This window comes from Cyrtonyx montezumae, unplaced genomic scaffold (assembly GCF_038088225.1).
Source record: "Cyrtonyx montezumae isolate F1298 unplaced genomic scaffold, pur_monq_1.0 scaffold_13, whole genome shotgun sequence".
Taxonomy (NCBI): Eukaryota; Metazoa; Chordata; class Aves; order Galliformes; family Odontophoridae; genus Cyrtonyx; species Cyrtonyx montezumae.
Window position 1 is genome coordinate 17,715,350 of NW_027071859.1, and position 21,282 is coordinate 17,736,631.

General features: G+C 34.1%; 2 protein-coding genes across 2 annotated transcripts in view; one reads left to right on the top strand and one right to left on the bottom strand.

Moving 5' to 3' along the window:
- Window positions 1-21,282, top strand: part of PXDN (peroxidasin) — a 573,716-nt gene that overhangs the window by 249,263 nt on the left and 303,171 nt on the right. The gene's annotated exons all lie outside the window — the stretch shown is intronic.
- SNTG2 (syntrophin gamma 2) overlaps window positions 1,912-21,282 on the bottom strand; it is a 221,909-nt gene continuing 202,538 nt past the window's right edge. The window contains exons 15-17 of the mRNA XM_065730780.1: window positions 16,326-16,418; window positions 10,619-10,729; window positions 1,912-2,043 (exon numbers count right to left, since the gene is read on the bottom strand). Of these exons, the coding sequence (XP_065586852.1) occupies window positions 1,912-2,043; window positions 10,619-10,729; window positions 16,326-16,418 (336 nt within the window). The remainder of the gene's footprint in view (window positions 2,044-10,618; window positions 10,730-16,325; window positions 16,419-21,282) is intronic.

Sequence of the window (21,282 nt, forward strand, 5' to 3'; positions counted from 1 at the left end):
TGATTGCAGTCTTAGTCCAGTGGTAACTAGTATATTTTTCCACTCAAGTTACTCTAGCACCATACTAGTGATGAACTTTGCACATAAGAGAACAGAAGTAAAACAGAGGAAGATTTCCATCATGCTTCAGTCTACAGTCATTTTCTTATTAATAATTTTTCACAGTAATAATTGAGAACTGATTATAAGAAAGCCTTTTTGTTTTTAATGCTACCATTTGTGAATGACAAAATCTCAGTAAACATAAAAAGCTGAAAATTAAAAGCAAAGCTGAAAAATAAATGAAAATTTTTAATAAAAGCATGCTTGAGATCAATACTTTTTGACTTTTCTAGACATAAAATTGAGATACTGTTTGTTAAAAATACTATGATTATTAAAATTTATTTGCAATTACTAAAAATATTTCTCAGCTTTTCTAAGTAATGTTTTAAAGGGAGTTTGCTGTCCTCCTATGCTTCCTTGCAAACATTAGATCTGTAAACAACAGTGGAATTGCAAACAGAAGTAGAACCTCTCTAACTAGATTTAGACACTGAAGTTAGATAAAAAGACATCTCACTGGCAAGCTTTTCAAGTACCCATCTTCTTTCTTTAGTCATTTTAAGCTTTTATTCTAAAAGGGCACTTTTCTAGACCACTAAAATTTAGAGAAAGATTTGATTAATTTGATCTGTATGAACTGTATACATTTATAATATTATTCTTGCCTGAATTTTAATTTTTTTTTTGTGCTCTTTCATCTCTCAAAAAATCATGTGATGCTGCCTTAAAACTACAGCTGGAAACAACAAATTTTTATCACAGAAGCCTAGAATACTTGGTATTACTTACTCATAAGATTAAAATGTCTTCCTTCAATAATTGTGTTAGTATCAAGAAACATTATCTGTGCAAATAAGAAAGTGATTTCAGAAGAAATTTTAAAAACAAGACACAAAATAGACCCATATCCACTTTTCAATTGTGTTTAAGCATAAATGTAAGACAGGGCAAGAGGGAAAAAAAAACAAACAACAACAACAACAAAAACCAGAGGGTGGATGGGTCAGAAAATTCTTTATGTTCACCCTACTGGGAGCATCCACTGCCAAACAAGGAAGTTACAAAACATCACATTGGAGGCTACTGCAAAGTGAATCTATGTGATGTGTAAGTATGATTCATGGAAGCTTTATTATTAGATAAGAAAATCCTGCAGCAAATTTTCTACAACTCAATGCCCATAGCCTAGAACAAAGCTCTTGAGTTGATCTAGCAAGATATTTAAATACATATGTAGCATTACCTTCTGCATACACTTACATAATAATATGACTACATAATAAGGCCATAATCAAGCATGAGCTTAAATCTTTTCCTCAATCTGAGATAGATTACTTTGTGTTTTGCCAGATCTAACTCTCTGGCCTCAAAAGAACAAGACTAAGGAACTATAGATTTTCAAGCACATCAAAGGAAGATGAAAGTCCAATTCCTATTGTAGTTTTCTACAATAGTGAGATCTTTTCAGTGAGGACTGTAGACATTGTTTTTGTGCCCAGCAATTTCCAAAATACACATAAAAGTCCTTATTTTTGGACATATACTTTTCAAATGTTAGTCATGTTTTTTATCTAATATATGGGGGGTATGCATGATTGTGAGAACAGAAATCAAAATAACACCACAGATGAATGAATATCTGCTCAGAATTTTAGATTAATGCTGAAGATAACAAACTGATTCAGTTTGACTTAACATTTGTTAACTCATAGATTCAAAATGTTAAACAGATTGTGAAAACTGTTAACATTACAGATAACACACCTATAGACTTAGAAAATCACAAAGTTGCAATATTGTGCATGAAATAGCTGATTTCTTTAAGAAAATAATTTATTTGCCATAGTCACAACACATAATCTTATATCAGTTACTGTACATATATTTTCTTGCAATACTTTGGCTGTCTATGAATACTGGATCCACAGATGCCACTTTTGCAGCTATAAAGGAGTGAATACAATGTAAAACTGCTGTCAGATCCTGAAATTCAAGTTCCTGAAAGAGAAAGCGAGAAAAACAAAAAAGAAAAGAAAAAAAGAAACACAAATTTAAATTCAGGTTAATAAATATTTGACATAAATACAGAAATGACTCTTTAGTCAACAACAGTAAAATTAAAATTAAAATTTGAATATTTATAAGAAACTGTAAATTTAAATGTGCTAAGAATAAAATATGTATATTCATAGCTCATTCACTGGCAATGCTGTACGTCAATTTACCTTTCACCCTCTGTTGCTTTATTGTTTACATTTCCCTCAGTTTAAACAGTCAAAATATTAAACTTGCAAGAATGTTCAGACATCATTCTATGTTTTAAAATATTTGAAAAGTTAAAGATTTGGTGTCAAATATCATTCAGGGGAGGATGAGGACACAGATTTTGGCAGCCTCCAAGGAGAGTCAAATAAGCAAGCTGCGAGGCCATAGGCACATGGAAGCAAAGGTAGTCAAACTACAGTTTGCATGTATAAATGTGGTTGTTTGAAAATCATGTGCCCTAATTCAGCAAGAAAGGCAGAGCTGCTCCTAATTAGTTCTCAAATTCCTTTGACTTTTTATAAAATATTTCATCCCCTGTTCATAAATGACATTTCTGTTTTCCGTTCTTCCCAGAGAGAAATGAAGTGATATTCTGACACAATGACAAAAAACACAGAATAAAAAGCATGTTCAGTTTACTCAACAGCAATATTTGCAGTCTGCAACTGGACATTTTATATCATTTTTCATTTGGGGAGAAGGCAGGTTTCAACAGGACATTTATTTAAGGTATTGGTTGCACAGTAGTATATCAAGAAATATCCAGTTTATTTTAAAATGAAAATTTAAGCATTTCTGCTTTTCATGTTACAGTATTTTCTGGTATCTTCAAAACAAAATTGCCTTGGACAGAATACTTGGAATTTATGTTCAGGAAAAGCTCTTCCCAGATGTATACATCTTTAATACATACTTTTGTGTTTGTTTGTTTGTTGGTTTTTCCCTTTCAACAGCTTAATTTTACTGACTTTTAACTTTGAGACAGTTAGGCTGGTTCCTTCAGAAGCTGAAGATAATGAGACAGGTATCCTTGCAAACAACTTGATATATGAACATACTGTGCAGTAATTAACAACTATAGTGACAGATATTTGTACTACATTTAATAAATATTTTACCTCTCTGATATGTGATAGTAGTCATACTGTCTTCTGTGGCAGTAAAGTATTACCAGAATGAGAAGTCACTGCAAACATCTCAGGCACATAATGCCTAATGACTAACTTGTGTGCTGATACACAATAAGTAATACTGTGATTTTATTACTGAAAAAGCAACATGTAAGCATTAGACAAGATTAATAAGCCATAACAGTGCTCAGGGAAAATCTGTGAATTAGTTTAGCCATTTTCCTTTGCTTCTGCTTGGTAAAATCCCCAGGGTAGTTATACAATACTTTGTTTTAAAAAGTAGACACAACTAATAGTCAGGTGAGATACTGGTCACAATATTTCTGCACAATTCTTTTACTTTGAAACCATTTCCCCTTATCCTGTCACCACAGACCCTGCTAGAGTCTGTCCCCTTCTTTCTTACAGCCTTCCTTTAGATACTGAAAGGCTGCTATCAGGTCCCCCTGACCCTTTCTCCAGGCTGAACAGCCTGTCCTTGTAGGAGAGATGTCCCACCCTTGGATCATTTTTGTGCCACTCGCATGGAGATGTTCCAAAAGGCCCACATCTTGCCTGTATTCTTGCACCATTTCTGTGGTATGCTTATTATTGTTCTTATTAAGCAGCTATAAACCCTTGCATATTCTATGGGAATTACAATCTGACACTTCTAAGATTATAGAATAATAATAAACATGAAACAACTTATATTCTAATGAAGACAACAGAGGTGTAAGCCAATATAACTAATGAGTAGAATGTAGTCTTTATTATCATTTATATCTAGTTAAGTAAGGAGGGAAAATAGGTAACATTAAGAGACTTTACTCTCAAACTTCTGCTTTTCTGTACTTGCTAGTCAACAGCTTAGAAAACAATTACTCCAAAAGGAGAAAAATCTCTTGAGAACTTATATCAAACCATGCATTTAGGTAAGCAGTAATAATTGGCATTCAGTTGCTGAAGTATTCATTTGGGCCTCATATTCAAAAATAGATCTTGTTGTGGACGAAAAATTAAGTGTAAATGTTAATTAAAGTCCTTTGAAGAACTTAAGCACATGTAAACTTCATTTTTGGGGGAATAAAGAAACGTTTTTTTCCATTTTGATTGATATATATGAACATAAGGAAGTAAATATTTTATTGACAGTATATATGTCTACTGTAAAATTAATATAAAATTAATAAAAACACTTCCATTATATAGTAGTGCTATTATTAATCTCTCATTGTTTAGGCTTTACAAAACTAAAACCATGTACATGAATCATACAGAGATTTAGAAAACCAAAGTTTTAAAGGTTCAAACTGAGGATTAAATCTCCAGAATTACAATCTTTAAAACCAACAAATTATAAAATATGGAAGTACTCACTTTAAACTTAGATTTGCTCCAAAATGAAATGAAATCATTCAACAATTTAACTTCAGGTTCTGACTACTCGCTGTAACATTTGACACTTTGATCAACTGCAGCCAAATGTTCTCAGAGACAAGAGCCCTTCACAAAGCCATTCACTTCCATAATGAATCACAGAATCACAGAATCAGAGAATCACAGGAGTTGGAAGGGACCTCAAGAGATCATCGAGTCCAACCCCCCTGCCAAAGCAGGTTCCCTACACCAGGTCACACAGGTAGGCGTCCAGGTGGGTCTTGAATATCTCAAGAGAAGGAGACCTCACAACCCCCCTGTGCAGCTGTGCCAGTGCTCCGTCACCCTCACTGAAAAGAAGTTCTTGCACACATTCATGCAGAACCTCCTGTGCTGCAGTTTCTGTCTGTTCCCCCTTGTCCTGTCTCCACACACTTCTGAAGAGTCTGGCCTCACCACTTTGTCCCCCACACCTCAGATATTTATAAACCTGGATCAGGTCCTCTCTCAGTCTTCTTTTCTCAAGGCTACAGAGACCCAGTTCACTTAGCCTTTCTTCATAGGGGAGATCCTCCAGGCCCTTCACCATCTTTGTGGCCCTGCACTGGACTCTTTTCAAGAGATCCCTGTCTTTTTTATACTGGGGAGCCCAGAACTGGACACAGTACTCCAGATGAGGGCACCAGGGCAGAGTAAAGGGGGAGGATCACCTCCCTTGACCTGCTGGCCACACTCTTTTTAACTCACCCCAGAATGCCATTGGCCCTCTTGGCCACGAGAGCACACTGCTGGCTCATGGTCAACCTGTCATCCACCAGGACACCCAGGTCCCTCTCTACAGAGCTCCTCTCCAGCAGCTCATCCCCCAACCTGTACTGTTGCATGCAATCATTCCTCCCTAGGTGCAAGACTCTACACTTGCTTTTGTTAAATTTCATCCAGTTTCTGACTGCCCAGCTCTCCAGCCTGTCCAGGTCTTGCTGAACTGCCCCTTCAGGCATGTCAGCCAATCCTCCCAACTTCGTATCATTGAACATATTCATTTCTAAGCTGCACATATTTGTCAAGATAAATGATCAGAGATACCTAAAACAGATTGTAGGCAGGACTGCAGGGTGCTCCAGCAATATTATCTTGCTAGAGTTTTTGGATTAGAAGAGCAAAGAGAGGGATGTCTCATCACTGGGAGTTCAGTCTTTTCAGTGCCCCTGCTGCAGAGTTCTCATTGTTTCTATGAATTTAGAATACACACCAACATGGAGTAGTCTATACTGTGTACCTCAGAGATGTTATCTAATCTGTTGTGACTAATCTTTTGGATGCTAATTGTATGCTCTTGTTTCTATACAATACAATTTTACACAGTTGAAATAGGAGCAGTATTGCCAAAACTGTGTTTAAACTGTAGATAACACTTAGAATAAGAAACACCAACTTATCCCTATGAAATAACACCAGTTATATTTCTTTCAAATAAATTAACTGATTATTTTTTTTATTAAAGTAATATATTTATCCTCATACTCAGCCAAGAAGACAACTAACCTATCATTTCATTTGCCTTGTGTTACCTAACTCTACTCTTCTGCTTACTTCATTGTGATTTTTTTTTTCTAAATCAAGATTGCCTGTTTATTTTATATTATTTAGAATAATTTTTACATCTAACATTTCAATAAGGAAGACTATTTCAGCTAATTATTTGTATCCTAATAAGCATAATACAACAAACAGACTAAAAGAAGGACAGCAAGAAAGAATGTAGAAGATTGGATTAAATCTGTGAGAAGACAAATCTGCAAAATTGCAAGTTGATATTGAGAACATGAAATATGTGCACACTGCACTGATCTCAATCACTATATGTGCACAGGCAAGGAAGAAAAATGTATGGTTTTGTTTTGCCCACCCACTTGTAACGGTTGGGTATATTATATATCATAAAGAGCTTAACAGGCCTGTTGCATCAGTACCACACACAATGTTGTTGATTACTTCTGAGAGCTACTGAATCATTATTTGAGCAAGACATGAGCCTGCATAAGAGGTAGATAATGTAGACACTGTCACACTGTGTTATTTCATTCTTGGCTTCTTAGAGGACATTTGTGGGTCTGTGTTTAACTGTTGACAAGAGTTCAACAATTACTACTGTATCCCTCAATATATAACTTCATTCCTTCTGATTGAAATGCTAATCATAATTTTTGGGAAAAAAAAACAAACAAAACAACACTGATAACGGCATCTAGATTTTAGCTCTACTCTGGAAGTCAAAACAGGACAGGAAATTCTAACTTCAGTTCTAAATTTCAGCAAGTATACCAGGGCTTGATTACCATATCATAGTTGAAAAAAACAAATGTACTAGTACTATAAAAAGGCAAAAATAAATTATCAGCTATAGAAAAGGGTATGAAAGTTTTTGAGCTGTGAGGTTTTATTTGGTCTCCTTTTTGCAAATGTCATTTACACAAACAAAGATAATACAATGCTCTTACAAACATAAGAACCAGATCCATTATGCCAAAATCAAATGCCAGATGAATTACAACTCTAAGTATGAATTGTACATGAGTCTTTTAACAGTGTTCTACAGGGATAAGGACGAATCAAATGGCTTTTCACAGCCAGCTTCAATGATCCCAAATGCCGCTGCCTACTATCAAATCCGGAACACTTTTAAATGTTCCACTGGCACACACAAACTCTGCCAATGCACTAAAAAACATCTGAAAAGTTGTTCTGGAGATGTTTGTCTTAGTGCAGCCAACTAAAGTCACCCCTTCCAGTAAATATTGAAACTGAATTCCAATAGCAGACTGCCTAACTGCCACACAAAGTCTTAACTCATGTCTATCATCACCTTGCAAATGTTCATCAAGCTCTTAAGATATTCAGTAGTTAATTGCCAGATTTCATCAATAGAAGACCCAAGTTAATAAAAATACAGAAGGGCATGAGTGCTAGATTATGGATGTTTGGTGTTAGGGATTAATGTTGCTGTAAATAGAGAGCTTTGCTTGCACTCTTTAATTTCCCTTATTTATCAACAGTTCAAATAAGGAAATAAATTTCCTCTCAGGTGAAAATAGTTAAATCTAAAGAAAGGAACACAGTTGCTGATATGTCCTCAATCACTCTGCCGAAACTCTCCTGTTTAAACAGAATACGATTTGCAGCAAAACTGAACTGTAGTCTAATTGCAATTCACTGTGAAGTCAGTGAAGAAAGAGTACTGTATGCAACTCAGACAAATACGCACAGTTCTTAAGTTACATATATAGCAGTTAGAATGGATATGAGACAAGCAACATGTAGTAGAATATTCTATATGGCTCACAATAGTCTAGTGACACTGATTTCTCACATTTTCTTCACTGAAATATTTTTTACTAAGAGAGAAAGATAGAAGAAAGCAAGCTTTCTTTCCCTTCTGAGTATGAATGAACAATATACAGTATAATCCTTTTTTGTTTGTTTGTTTTTTAAACAACCTTAGAGATTTAGTGCACTTGCCATATAGATCAAGAATATCTACTATAACTAAGATTTCTTGGAATATTTCTGTAATCGAGCCTGTGTTCAGGTACATAAGGTAGATACAACTTTTCCAAATGTCAAATATTTTGGCTGATATGCACCATGGCAGTAGTTAATTATTTTAATACTAAACCTGAAATGGAAGTGCAAAGGAAGGTGCATTTGGCTAATAATTTATAGAAGGAGAGAAGCCATCATCTCAAGCTAGTTCCAAAAATGCAAACATAGAATTCCAAAACACAATCTTTTCCCTGAAGTATTCATGCATATACAATAGTTTGGAGAATTGTTTTGCATTTTGAACTCTACTATTTACTGTGAGGGTATGTCACCTGTATCAAGTTTTATTTCACACGTAGTGGAAATGATGTATTATTTGATGACATTCTCTGTTTCTGATTATTGGCTGCATTTCATCATACAGCACCATCTGGTTCTTCCAATATGCTAAGCTGAGGAAGACACTGCACTATACTATGGGTATGAGTACTGCTTATTTCATGATTAGTCTGTAATCCCAAAGCCTGAGAGATAATACCATTTACAAGTGTGGTAGCCATATACTTGAATATATAAACCAAGTACCTGAAGTGGAGAGACTGCATAGGTCTATCCCACTTCCATTAAATGTGAAATCTGAATGGGTAAACTGCACTGTGCCAGAGGCAATGCAAAAGGCCTGTTCCTCACTGAAATCCTGATAAATCCTTAGCTGCTTAGCTGGCCTTTAATGTGCTTTCCCTGGGCTCCTCCAACACTTACAATACATGAGCACATTTAGGTACACAGCTATCTATAATTCTCTATGAACTTACATATGTCATAGTTATGTATAATAAGGACTTGTTTTTATCAAATGAATAACTGATCAAAATTTCATATGAATACTCTCATTTTTTTCTATCTAAAGAATAAAACTCTGCAATTAAAAACCATTGAAGTGAAAATAAAAGCATAAACGTGAAAGTAAAGAGTAAATATCAGATTGTTTACCACAACAGAAAAAGAAACAGGGGCATGTGGTCAACTGTACATGGATGAGCTGATAACTTAATACACAGATTCAGAAACTGAGATTTTGTTTTTTGGCAGTATAATCTTCTTGTCTGACCTTTTAACAAGTTACTTAAATTCTATCCAACAGATGATCATGTGTATAGTGATGATAGCGGTCCCTTTGTATCTCCAAGGAGTACCATGAGAAACGAAGTGGAAATGACCTGCTACTATATTTGTATTATTATAGTGCTTTATCTTTCATGATATTATTGTATTTGCTACTGCAGTGTCAACAGATAACTGAGGTTAAGTTTGCTGGTGAAAAATGGAATTACTTTTTAATTTAGATGTATAAAGACATACTATTTGTTGTTGCTTTATGATGAACAAGGAAGGTTGGAGGTTATCTTCTTATAGTTTTGTGTTTTTTTTAACACTTCAAAGAATAAGTGAAGGTATTATCTATGCTACCTTTGTAACATGGTCACTGTAGCAAATTTTCACTTTATAAGTCACTTTAACCTGTATAAGTCTGGATAGAAGTGAGAACTGTTGAATAAATTTATATATGTTTTTTATTTTCATTGACTTGTCCACCAAATCCCAATTCAGTTGAAAGCTGAACTCACTCTTAGCTTCCTTTTCTCTGTCATATCACATCAAAGTTATCTTCATTCCTTTCACAACTGAATGGCTGAACAATTCTCCATTTATTTATGTTTTCTTGAATTATTCACCTCTGCCTTTATTCATCAACAATCTCTACCTTGGTAATTTATTTCTCTAGTTTTCATCCTACCCCTCAGGTTATACGCACAACTGTAAGCCGAGGTTCACAGAGCAGAATCTGAGGCCAGATTAAGGCACTGCAGGTCTATCTTCAGATGATGATTCAAAGTACAACCCTGAATTAGAAACTGATGAACTTCACTTAGGAATCTGAATTCTAAGTTTCACAACCCTATCTGATAATCACGAAAAGATAAAATTCACCAGTTGCTCATCCTCAGTAGTGACTGAATGTTGCCACAGCTTAATGCCAGATCCTGCAAAACTCTTAAGTCACAGTACTGAATAAACAAGAATAAATGTCAAGAATTACTTGGCCTCTTGCGAGATTATTTCTTTTTATATTAAGCTAATAAATATTACACAGTATTTTATCTGTAAATCCTAAGCTTGTATTTGCTTGAAATTATAAGTCTATGGTTTGCATTTAATAGTTAAATAGATTTATTTTTTGCTTTATCCACTTTAAAAACAGTTTTTAGATATCATCTTATTATACCATTAAAACATATCTCAGTAACAGATTTGTACAAATAGTGCCATAAATCTAGAGATGCTATATCAATTCTTTTCACTGTGGAGTTTCTACAGAGCAGGAGAAAAATATATAAAGTATGATTTGCAGTTCACTATATGTAAGCACAACAGTAAATGGAATTGACTGTTGTTTCATTTTTCACTAAGCTGAGAGAAATGACATCACTTACTTTTGTCTCTATTTGTTTGGTGTCTGCATTCTGAAAAAGCAGCTTCACTTTTGTTTTCCCATCATCTGAAGAGCCTTTCAGCTGAGAGAATTTAAACCTCCACAGTACGTTCTGAAGAGAAAAGACATTTGGATTTAGGACTTGTTACACAGTTACCTAGAACTACAGACAAATGACTTAATAGTTACGTATTAATATGAAGCACAGGGGCAGTAAACATGAGCTGGTTGCAGAGGAAATAAAATTAACAGCTTTGTATCACATGTGAGAGTAAAAGGCATGATATTAATACTAATTAAAAAAACTATATAGACATTATCTGAAATTTGAATGATTCAATTCCCTACATGATGTAACATCAATATCCAAGATGGCTTATTTCTAGAAAGATCCATTAGGATATTTATATCAGTTTCATTATGAACACACCATATCTTGATCTGTCACATTTCTGCAGGCTCTTCTGCACAATGTAGATAAATGTTTTCCAAAGATGTTGTGATGAGCCTTGGTCAAAAAAATGTTTTTGAAGTTTGAAATCCAAAGATAAATATGCTATGGAAATGCAAAGCCATTAAGCGGTCTTGCAAATTACAAAAGATATGTTCAAATTACAGTTGTTTCTAAAATACATAGGAACTCTAGAATTCTTTCAAGTTTATACAGCACTGATTGTGGCTGTCAAATCACAGACTGACAGGACTCTTTTAATCAGTATAGAGATACTTTTCAAAAAGAAATTCTAGGAAATGACTTTTGAAAACAGTATCATCTTCTGTGTTTGAATGTTTTCTATTTATATCCTATGAATGTAAAAAACATAACTTAAAAAACAAAGAAGCTAAAAGATTGCATCCAGACCTTCTGCTGATGTTGTCTTAATATCTATAATGTTAGTAAAACTTTTATGTACATTGTGAAATGTGATTCAGTCCATAGATACTGCTGACAAAACACAATTTAAATGCTTTGAAGGCCATTTCAAAATCACTGTCAGAAAAAAAAAAACAAAAACAAAAACAAAATAACCTTCCCTGTGTCCCATATTTCAATATACCTTACTGCTAAATATTTTTTTCATGTGGGCCAGTGACATCTGCACTTGGAAATTTACTCACTTTTTATCTGTGAATTTTTCCAGTATTTTGTATTGGAGTGGAGTAGCTGCTTAGTGAGTCTGATGTCATTACAGAAACATCATCCCTCTCTATATGACATTAAACAGATATTTTGACTACCTGAGAGTAGAGAGATTCTGCTGAGTTTTGAGTTATTCTGTACACAGTGTAGTCCTGCCACATAGTAAATTCAAGGCAACTGTTGGCTCAATGTAGAAAGTTGTTAATTTTGAAGAGAGTAGGAGATCTGCTTCCTTCAAATTAATACTTTGTTTTTCTTCAGATTGTTGCCAGCTACACATACCTTGATATCAATGTTGATAATCACTAATTTTCTTTAAAGTTACAATATCCACATTGTGATTAAATCTTGGTGCTACCATAGTGGAGAATACAAGAAGTACCAGACTGAGAGATGATTAGAATGAGAAAGAGAAAATAAAGATTTTTTATGTCTCCTTAAACAATAATTTTGCTTTTTCTGTGGATATGGGCAACTTGAATCGAGGACAACTAGTAAATGTGATAATCACTACCTAAAATGATGACATCCTCACGAAATTCAATGATTTTTTTTCTTTTTGTGATCTTTAGAATCTTACTCTTAGCTCTACTCACAGAGGGAATGTCCTATAAACAAAATAAGTATTTGTACACTTGTTTATAGGAAAAAAACAAGGCATAAAATTTCTATGAAATCTTTGACTTCATCTCCTGGTTCCCTGCGGACAGGACATCACTGCCCTGCATTACCCTTCATACAGCATTCTGATGTTGTTTAAACTTAGCATTAATGAACAAATTTTAACTGGATCCAGAGGGCCTAATTAGACCACCTGAAAGGTATTCAAATCTTTAACAGGTTTGGATCTAATAATAGAGATGAATGCTCACCATATACTATAACTTCTAAGTGGAAGATAAAACAATTCAGCAATAACAGGCATTGCTGGAGTCCATAACTGACACTGAGGGAAAAGAGATGGCTCTGGAAGGCAGAAGAAAATGTATACTTTGGGATCTCTTTATCTTGGATGCACGGCTGTAGACACAGTGGAAGGGAAGATGAACCAAGTAAGCTAACTGATAGAGAAAAACTCTATGATCAGATACAAAGCAGCTGAACTGCAAGGTTGTCACTGTGATAGAATAGAAATATTCTAGAAATATAAACCAAATAGAAAATCTGAAAGAGTTAATCCCATGACAGCCTCAGAACACAACATATATGAAATGAAGTAATTATTTCAAATATGTTTGGCAATCCCCCAGAATTGTTCTAATGAAGAGTTTTCTAAAAGATGAATAAAATCCTAAGGAAAAGTTCTTGCCCTTTGCATTTGGTCATTTGTAATGCAGAAGGCCCTCTTTCGATCCCCTTACAGACTGTAATAAAGAACATTTTTAATGAGTAAGTGAGCTGGTTGCCCAAAATGTGGGATCCAGACTTAAGAGTTGTAGGTCAGACCAGAAGACTGCCCTGCATTTTAATGAGCCAGTATGAGCACCTGCTGTGCTATAAGAGCTTTTTTTTTTCATCAAAAGTTCACCTTAATTTGAAATTCATTGTCTAGAAAACAATTTTTTTTTTTCAGTAAAATTGCTGTGCCCCCAGTGAAATGTTAATTACTTTGCTACTTGAAACATATTCAGTGTTGGAAAGAATATTCTAAAATGACTAAAAATGTGGGGCAACACCATCAACTTCAGCTGATAATGGGCAGTAAGAATTACATGTGGAAGCTGCTCATTATTGCTTCACACAGGCTTGAAGATACAGAGAACTTGTCCATCTCTCAGAGAGAAAAACAATAAATGTATATGAGCTCTCCAGAATTTTTGCAGTTTAACAACAGAATTAATATGTCTAATGTTATTCTTTATTGTTCCCTTAGGTAAACAAGTCTATGGGGCCCAATGACACACATCCAAGAGTCCTGAAGGAAATGGTGGATGTAGTTGTCAAGCCAATCTCCATCATATTCAAAAAGCCATGGCCGTTGGTTGAAGTCCCCGGTGACTGTAAAAGCATCATTCCCATTTATAAGAAAAAGAAAGGAAGATCCATATCTAGTATGTAGAGTAAAGTACAGCCCAGTGAACTCATGTTTGTTCCTCAGAATATCAAGAAGATGCTCCTGGAAGCTATGCTAAAGCACATGAAGAATGAGGAGGTGATCATGACAGCCAGAATCACTTCACCTAGTGCAGATTGTGCCTGACAAACCTGGTGGCCTACTATGATGAAGTGATGATGTCAGAAAACAAAACATCATCTACCAAGACTTCTGCAAGGCTTTTAATATGGTCCCACATCACACACTTATCTCTAAATTGGAGATACATGGATGGTCACAGAAAGAGGGTTGACAGAGAGACACTGTCCTCAGGGACCAGTGCTCTTCAACATGTTTATCAATGACACAGACGTTGGGATCCTGCAGCAAGTTTGCTGATGTCACTAAGCTGAGTGATGCAGTTGATAGAATTGAAGAAAGGGGTGCCATCCAGGGGAAACTGGACAAGCTTGAAAAGCAGGCTCACCTGAACCAAATGAAGTTCCACAAGTGTTTCACTCAGATCAGGACAATCCCAGAGAAGAACTCACTGAGAGCAGCCCTGCAGAGGTGGTCAAAGGGATCCTCATGAATGGAGAGCTTAACATGTAGTTAAGTACAGTAGTAAAGTAGTGTGCACTTGCAGTCTGGAAGGTCAGCAGTATCCTTGGCTGCATAAAAAGAGGGGAGGCCAACAGGGAGAGGGAGGGGATTGTCCTCATTTCCTCTGCCCTTATAAGGCCCCATCTGGAGTAATGTGTACAGGCTTGGGGCTCCCAGTACAAGAGGGATGCAGAGCTATTGGAGTAGGTCTAGAGGAAGGTCATGAAGAAGTTCTGAGGGCTGGAGCACCCGTAAAGAAATGTTGTGGGGAGACATTCCTGTACCTGAAGGGAGCTTAGAAGCAGGAGGGGAACGACTTTTTACATGGTCTGATATTGATAGGACAAGGGGAATGGCTTTAAATTTAAAGAGGGGAGATTTAAGTTAGAAATTAGGGGGAATGATTTTGTGGTGAGGCACTGGAATGGTTTGCCCAGAGAAGCTGTGACTGCACCATGTCTGGAAACATTCAATGCCAGGTTGGATAGGGCCCTGGGCAGTCCTGGGTGGCAACCCTGCCCACAGCAGGGGGTTGGAACTGGGTAGTCTTTAAGGTCCCTTCTGACCCAAGCCACTAGATGATACTACATAAACAAAGTTTGATTGAAGTCTCCACATGTAGATAAGCATATTCAATTGAAGCCCTACTTTTTCCTATAGGTAGTACTAGTAGAATTTCTACATTCAATGGGATTATAATTATGGCTGATTTTCTGATCTTGTGAAAATGAATATAATAGAGAGTTTTATGGTTCTCAAGGAGGAGTACACCAAATCATTCTTCACATTTAAAATAAAACATTTTACACAGTCTAAATGAATGAGATGATTACTGTCCATACTTAATTTGTCGTTACGCAGAAATGTGCTATGCAGAGCACAGTTTCTGAATGTAGTATCACCAAAGCCATAGAAAAGCATGAAAATATATTGTCTGAACTTTCTTGTTATTTATAGGATAGCACATACAATGCAAGCAGTCTAAATTTTCAGATAACAATGATAATGGTTATTATTTCTCTGCACTGAAGTTTCAATAAATTTGTGTGTTTTGGTCAAAAGTACAAAAAAAAAAAAAAAAGACAACATAAAAACTAGATCCAGCATCAATATTTCAAAATACATTATTTTTTTCTTTTAAATCAGAATGACAAACTGAATTTCTTTAATATACATTATAAAATCACTTCAGTTAGTAGTTCTAGGCCATATTTTAGGACAGATCTTTATACTATACAGTTCTATTAAGGTAGAAAGTTTTTTAATGAAAATTCATTTCTACTGGGAATCAAATCTATAAATTCACTAAAAATGACTACAGATTTTATTTTAAAATATTAGAATTATATCATTTGGAATAATACATATCATTTGGAAGTTGGCATGTGCCATAAACCATTCCCTATAGTCCCTTTATAGAGCCACGCAGTTTTGCAAGAGAAACGAATTTAAGCACAGAGATTGACTTTGAAATGCATTTGCTCTTGTTCTGTTCAGTTCTGATATAGCCAAAATTTCTTATGATGAAAGAATAATTCATTTTCCTTTATATCTGTAACTTCAAAATAAATAGAATCAGGTGAAAGTTCATTATTTTTCATGACTGGTAATCTTTTCAAAATCTTGACGTTTCTCCGTTACTAAGAAACCAAGTACTCTGCTACATATAACCTTTTCCTATTATTACTTGAAAAGGAAATTACTTTTTTTTTTATATCTTTCTCCAGTATCTACTTTACATGCTATGGCACAAGTAGATTATCCCCTTCTAGTCTCAGACTGACTGCACTTCAGTAGAGCTATATAAACAAAAATTGCAGAATGTTTGAGAAATAAATACTATACATCAGTATAAAAGATACGGTTACTGATAACTTCAAGAGCACTGGAATAAAGCAGAGCTATGTTTTCTTTTCTTTTTCCTCTTACCTTTGTTTTACTGTCAAAACAGGTAAATCCCAGAGCAAAGTCGACTGTGAAACACAGAGTATCCCCTTGCCAACTGCACATATACGTTTTAGACTGGAAAAAAAAACCCATGAATTATGAGAGAACAACCATCATCTTCATCTATCAAATAAAAATAATACTTAATGTGATTTTTTTCCTAAATTTTTGGAAAACTGCTTAGACTTCACCTATACCATCTCAGATCATTTCCAGCTCATGTGCAGGTAGAAGTGCCTAAATATTTAGCAATCTAATTGTAACAGTTATCTGACATCTTTATCTCTCTGATAGAAAATTAGAAGACAAACTTTTACGTTAAAGCATTTCTTCACTTGTATACTTGAATGACTGGAAAACGTCAGCTAATTTATTTTGCATGCATTTTAAGGGCTACCTAGTGTCTTTGCTGGATTTTGAAAGCATAACAGAGTATGTCTACTGCTGATGAAATTTGAAATACTATGATGAGATTCACATTAAATGGCAAAAAAAAGCCATTCAGAAAAACTTCAGCATGGACAGAAATCAGATCCTGCCTTCAGCTTTCCCCATCTGACCTTACCAGTCACTTTAAATATTATATATATGAATATATACACCCTTGAACTTTATGAAATCTTTTGATTTTTTGTTTCTTCTTTCCAAGGGGGCATTATTTTGCTCTCATTGATATTTCATAAATCACATGGTTATCTCACCCTTGAACATTTATTTCCATGAACTTTGGTATCTGAATAATCTCTTAAATGACAAATAATGGTATTAACACGAGAATGGCCTGAAGAAGATTGAAAACATTAATACAATTGTTTAAATTGCAAGTTGAGCCATGAAGTTGTTCTTCAAAAATTCTGTTTACAATTTAGAACATTTCTATTTAGTTTCCTCCTTCTACTACACAAATAAATATTTACAGATATGACATTTTAGAAAGGATTTTGAGTGGGCTGGGAATTAAATTCATATAGTAGCACAGATTACTATTATAATCAGTTGGACAATGACAGATGTAATTTCTGAATAAATTACTTTGCTTACTGGTATTCAGAGCTCATATTATTAGGCACTAAAAAGACTTCAGTAATCAATAATCAATTAGAACAGTATTTAAATATTCCCACATATTATTCAATAACCGTAAGGCAGTACTAAGCACCTGTCTCAACTCATTCTCCTTTATTTTCCAACTAACAAGGTTAAAAAATGGTTTTTGACTCAGCAAAGCAGTTTTGAAAATATATTACATTATATTTCCCTAATGAGTATGCATTCTAATTGCTCAGTCACATATGGTGATTATTAAAACAAACTATTCATACATAATTAGCCTGGAGTATTTGACAAATATTTAGTATCTGCAAATATTGGAACTGTTTTAAAAATATTTTGCAACAAATACCAAAGACAGTCTGTAGTGCATTTTCACTGCGATAACCATTACAAACAAACATATAAGGTTTATATTTCAAGAAAAAAAAATGTTTTTTTTTCTTTTTTTCCCCTTTACAACAGAAGTAGTTTGGGTTTTGCCATACAGGGAAGAGATAGCAGTTATTAAATTTAAAAGCTTCCCTCTGGCATATACTCAATGACTTTGAAGAGGTTCTCAGAGCTGTTACAATGATTCCCAACCCTGTACATTCACACTGATACAGAGCACTATCCTTTCTCATTCTAGCCTTTGAATTATGTGATTACCCTTGGTTATCTACAGCAATTGTTTACATTGAAGTTTAACAATAGAAATCTGGGTTTAGCTCTTCTAAGCTCTGCAGGTGTATTCAACTAGAAAACTCACAGTTTAAGCAACGGAAAGGAAAAACAGGTTATTTTAAACAATCTTCCTTAACAAATTGAAATGAGATTCTTTCTGGGCTTAGGTCCAGTACTGGTTTATCACAGAGCACTTAAATATTGTAAATACTGGTAGGTAAGAGGTATCACTTAATTATGCATTAAAATATTTTTCTATCATACAGTTATAATCAAATAGCCACATAGTTTTGCCTATTAATGAATGTTGATAAAAATGAAATATATATATATCAAATCAAAGATCAAAATGAAATATATATATATATATATATATATAAAACAAAGAAAGAAACAAACAAACAAAAGCACGCAATTAGAAATACTCTAAGGAGTGTTTCCTACTAAAAGAGCTGACTTGTTAACAAAGCACATGATTTCGTAGACTTGAAGTGTGTTGTATACAGATGAGGACATTAGAATTTTTATTAGCCTATTTTATTGGCTGTATTTTATTGTCGATTAACGTAATAATTGAATTGAATTGTAATGAGTTTTCCCAAGAAATCAATTACTAGTCAGTGTATTAATCTTATTAGCAGAAGACTCCTGTGTAGAATTTTAATACCACCCAATTACTGCTGATACTTTTATCTCTGTGTTTAGAAGACCAAACATAAATCTATTTCATATTTTCTTTACTTCTATCAGTGTGGATATCTGAAAAGAGCATAAGAGAAAACACTAGCAATAGTTGAACTGAAAAACTGATCTCAGCCCACATACAGAAAGTATAGTAGGAATCTTAGAAAAGCAAACCCCTTAATTCTGAAGACAGCCTGCAAAATAGTGAAGTGTTTTTGCACAGAATTAATTGTGCTGAGCAGAAATGCTTTTAAAAATCTCTAGAATTCCAAAAAGCTGAATTTAAAATGTATATAGTTTGGCTTTCCAGAGTATGAAAACCTCTGATAGTTATTTTACAGAAAATATGTATCATAGATCAGCAGTTAAAATTATAGAAGGAACTGCATCTAATGCTCTGAAATAACTTCTTAAATGTTTTTGGGTTTTTTTTTTTCATGGTTTATCAGATATTAATGTAAGAGAGTGGTTTTGAGAAGATGTTATATCCGTGCCTTTTTTTAAACACAGATACTACATACATTTTCAGCATATATACATTCAATAAACTGGTACTAAGCTCAAGATTTTTCTAAGAATTCAGATAACGTCACTTTTCAATTTCAAATTAAACTTCTGGTTTTGGCATAAGTAGTGCCAGCTCACTTGTTATTGCCTTAGAAATAACACTGAGTGCTTAATGCATTCATGTTTTAAATGATGTCTGTCAGGACACCGCTATGCTTGGAACTTTAGATCACCTATTACAATATGGACCACACTCAGTAAAAATTCCTGCCATACATGAAATAAATACCTGTGTTACCTAACTACTGGTAATAGATTGAGCTTCCTCATCTCTGTCACTGAGCTACAGTTTTGTGATTTGGTAGCATCTGTGTTGTTGTTTCTTTTTCTTTTTTTTTTTTTTCCATATGGAAAGAAAGTTATCACACTGAAATGAATGCCAATTTCCTACTTAGAGATTGCCTCAAAGATACTTTCACATACCAGAAGCAGGTTCTCAGTAGTAAACACCGTAATCAGGCTGGAATCATTCATCATAGCAGAAATCTACTAGTGGACTTCATCAAAGGTATTGACTTGTTTTTTTTTAAGACAGTCCTTTATACTAAATGATTTTTCTTTCCTAGTGATTGCAAATTTCTAAAATGCTACTAATTTTGCAGTTGAGAGATAATATGAATTAGAGGTACCTACAAGAGACGTTACCAGTTCATTTCTAGAACAACTGAGCAATATAATTATTCATTAGCAGAAGAAAATTTGGTTCTTAATCAATGGACCTCAATAGGAATTTTGTTTTTCTACCACATTCTTCCAAAATAAATAAATAAATAAAAATAGGGGAGAGAAAATAGAGAACAGTCACTTCCGAAAGCAGAATGTAAGATATCAAAATGCTAAAATCATATTTGTAAATTCCAAACTCACTCAGGGTAACATGAATAATTTCATTCTTGTTCTAGTCTACAATATTATCTGTAAAACAGTAATAAAATGAGAATACTAAGCAAAAATATATTGATATAAATGGAAGGATTTAGATCAAACTTTTAGTACGGATCATTTGTAATTTTAAGAATATAATGACACTTTTAGAAATGTTGGTGTAACTTCATGAAAATCATCATTTTATACTTATCATGTTTAAAATACAGAATAAGTAAATAAGATTTTCAATATCATTGCAAATTAGTAAATTATTATTAAAGAAAATTAAAGTGATTTATACGGTATCTGAATCACTGAATTACTAATAATTTTTATAAACATAGCAATCATTTTTACAAATATATTTGCAATTAATCCATACAATTCTCAGCATCTTTCTTTAGGTCTTGGAGAATGTGGGTGGTTTTTTATTGTTTATTTTTTTGCATTATTGTGAAAATGAATTTTAATCTAATAGTATTTCTAAAGATGAGCATTTAAGCTGGAATTGTAATAACTTTTCTATACATAATGAAAACAATCTAAAACTTAGTTGTGTAATTAACTGACCACTTCTAGTAGGTTTAACAAGGTTTAACAAGGCCAAATGCAAGGTATTGCAACTGGGTCGAGGCAATCCAGAAATCAGTACAGACTGGGAGAAAAACTCATTGAGAGCAGCCCTGTATACAGAATGACTTGGGAGTCCCGATGGACAAAAGCGGGATATGAACCAGCAGCTTTCCTGAAAAAGTTATTGAAATCAGATCTGTATGTTTTCAACTAGTTCTAGCGAATCCTCTCAAAGCGTTTTTAACACAAATGCACAGGTAAAATTAAGTAACAGTACAAAACAGATAGCAAGTAGTAGGAATTAGAAAACTGCACATATTAGTTCCCCATTTATAAAAAAAATTGCTTTTCAAGAAAAGCAACGTGGGTTGGAAATGACATAAATTCAACGAACTGATAAAATCAATGACAAGGTAATACAAATAAACTTTAAATGATGAATAGAAGAGAGCGTATTAAAAAGCACCCACAACCACAAACATAAACAGAAGTAGTCCATTAAGCAAAAAGAGAAGCAGCTGAGGAAAGGATA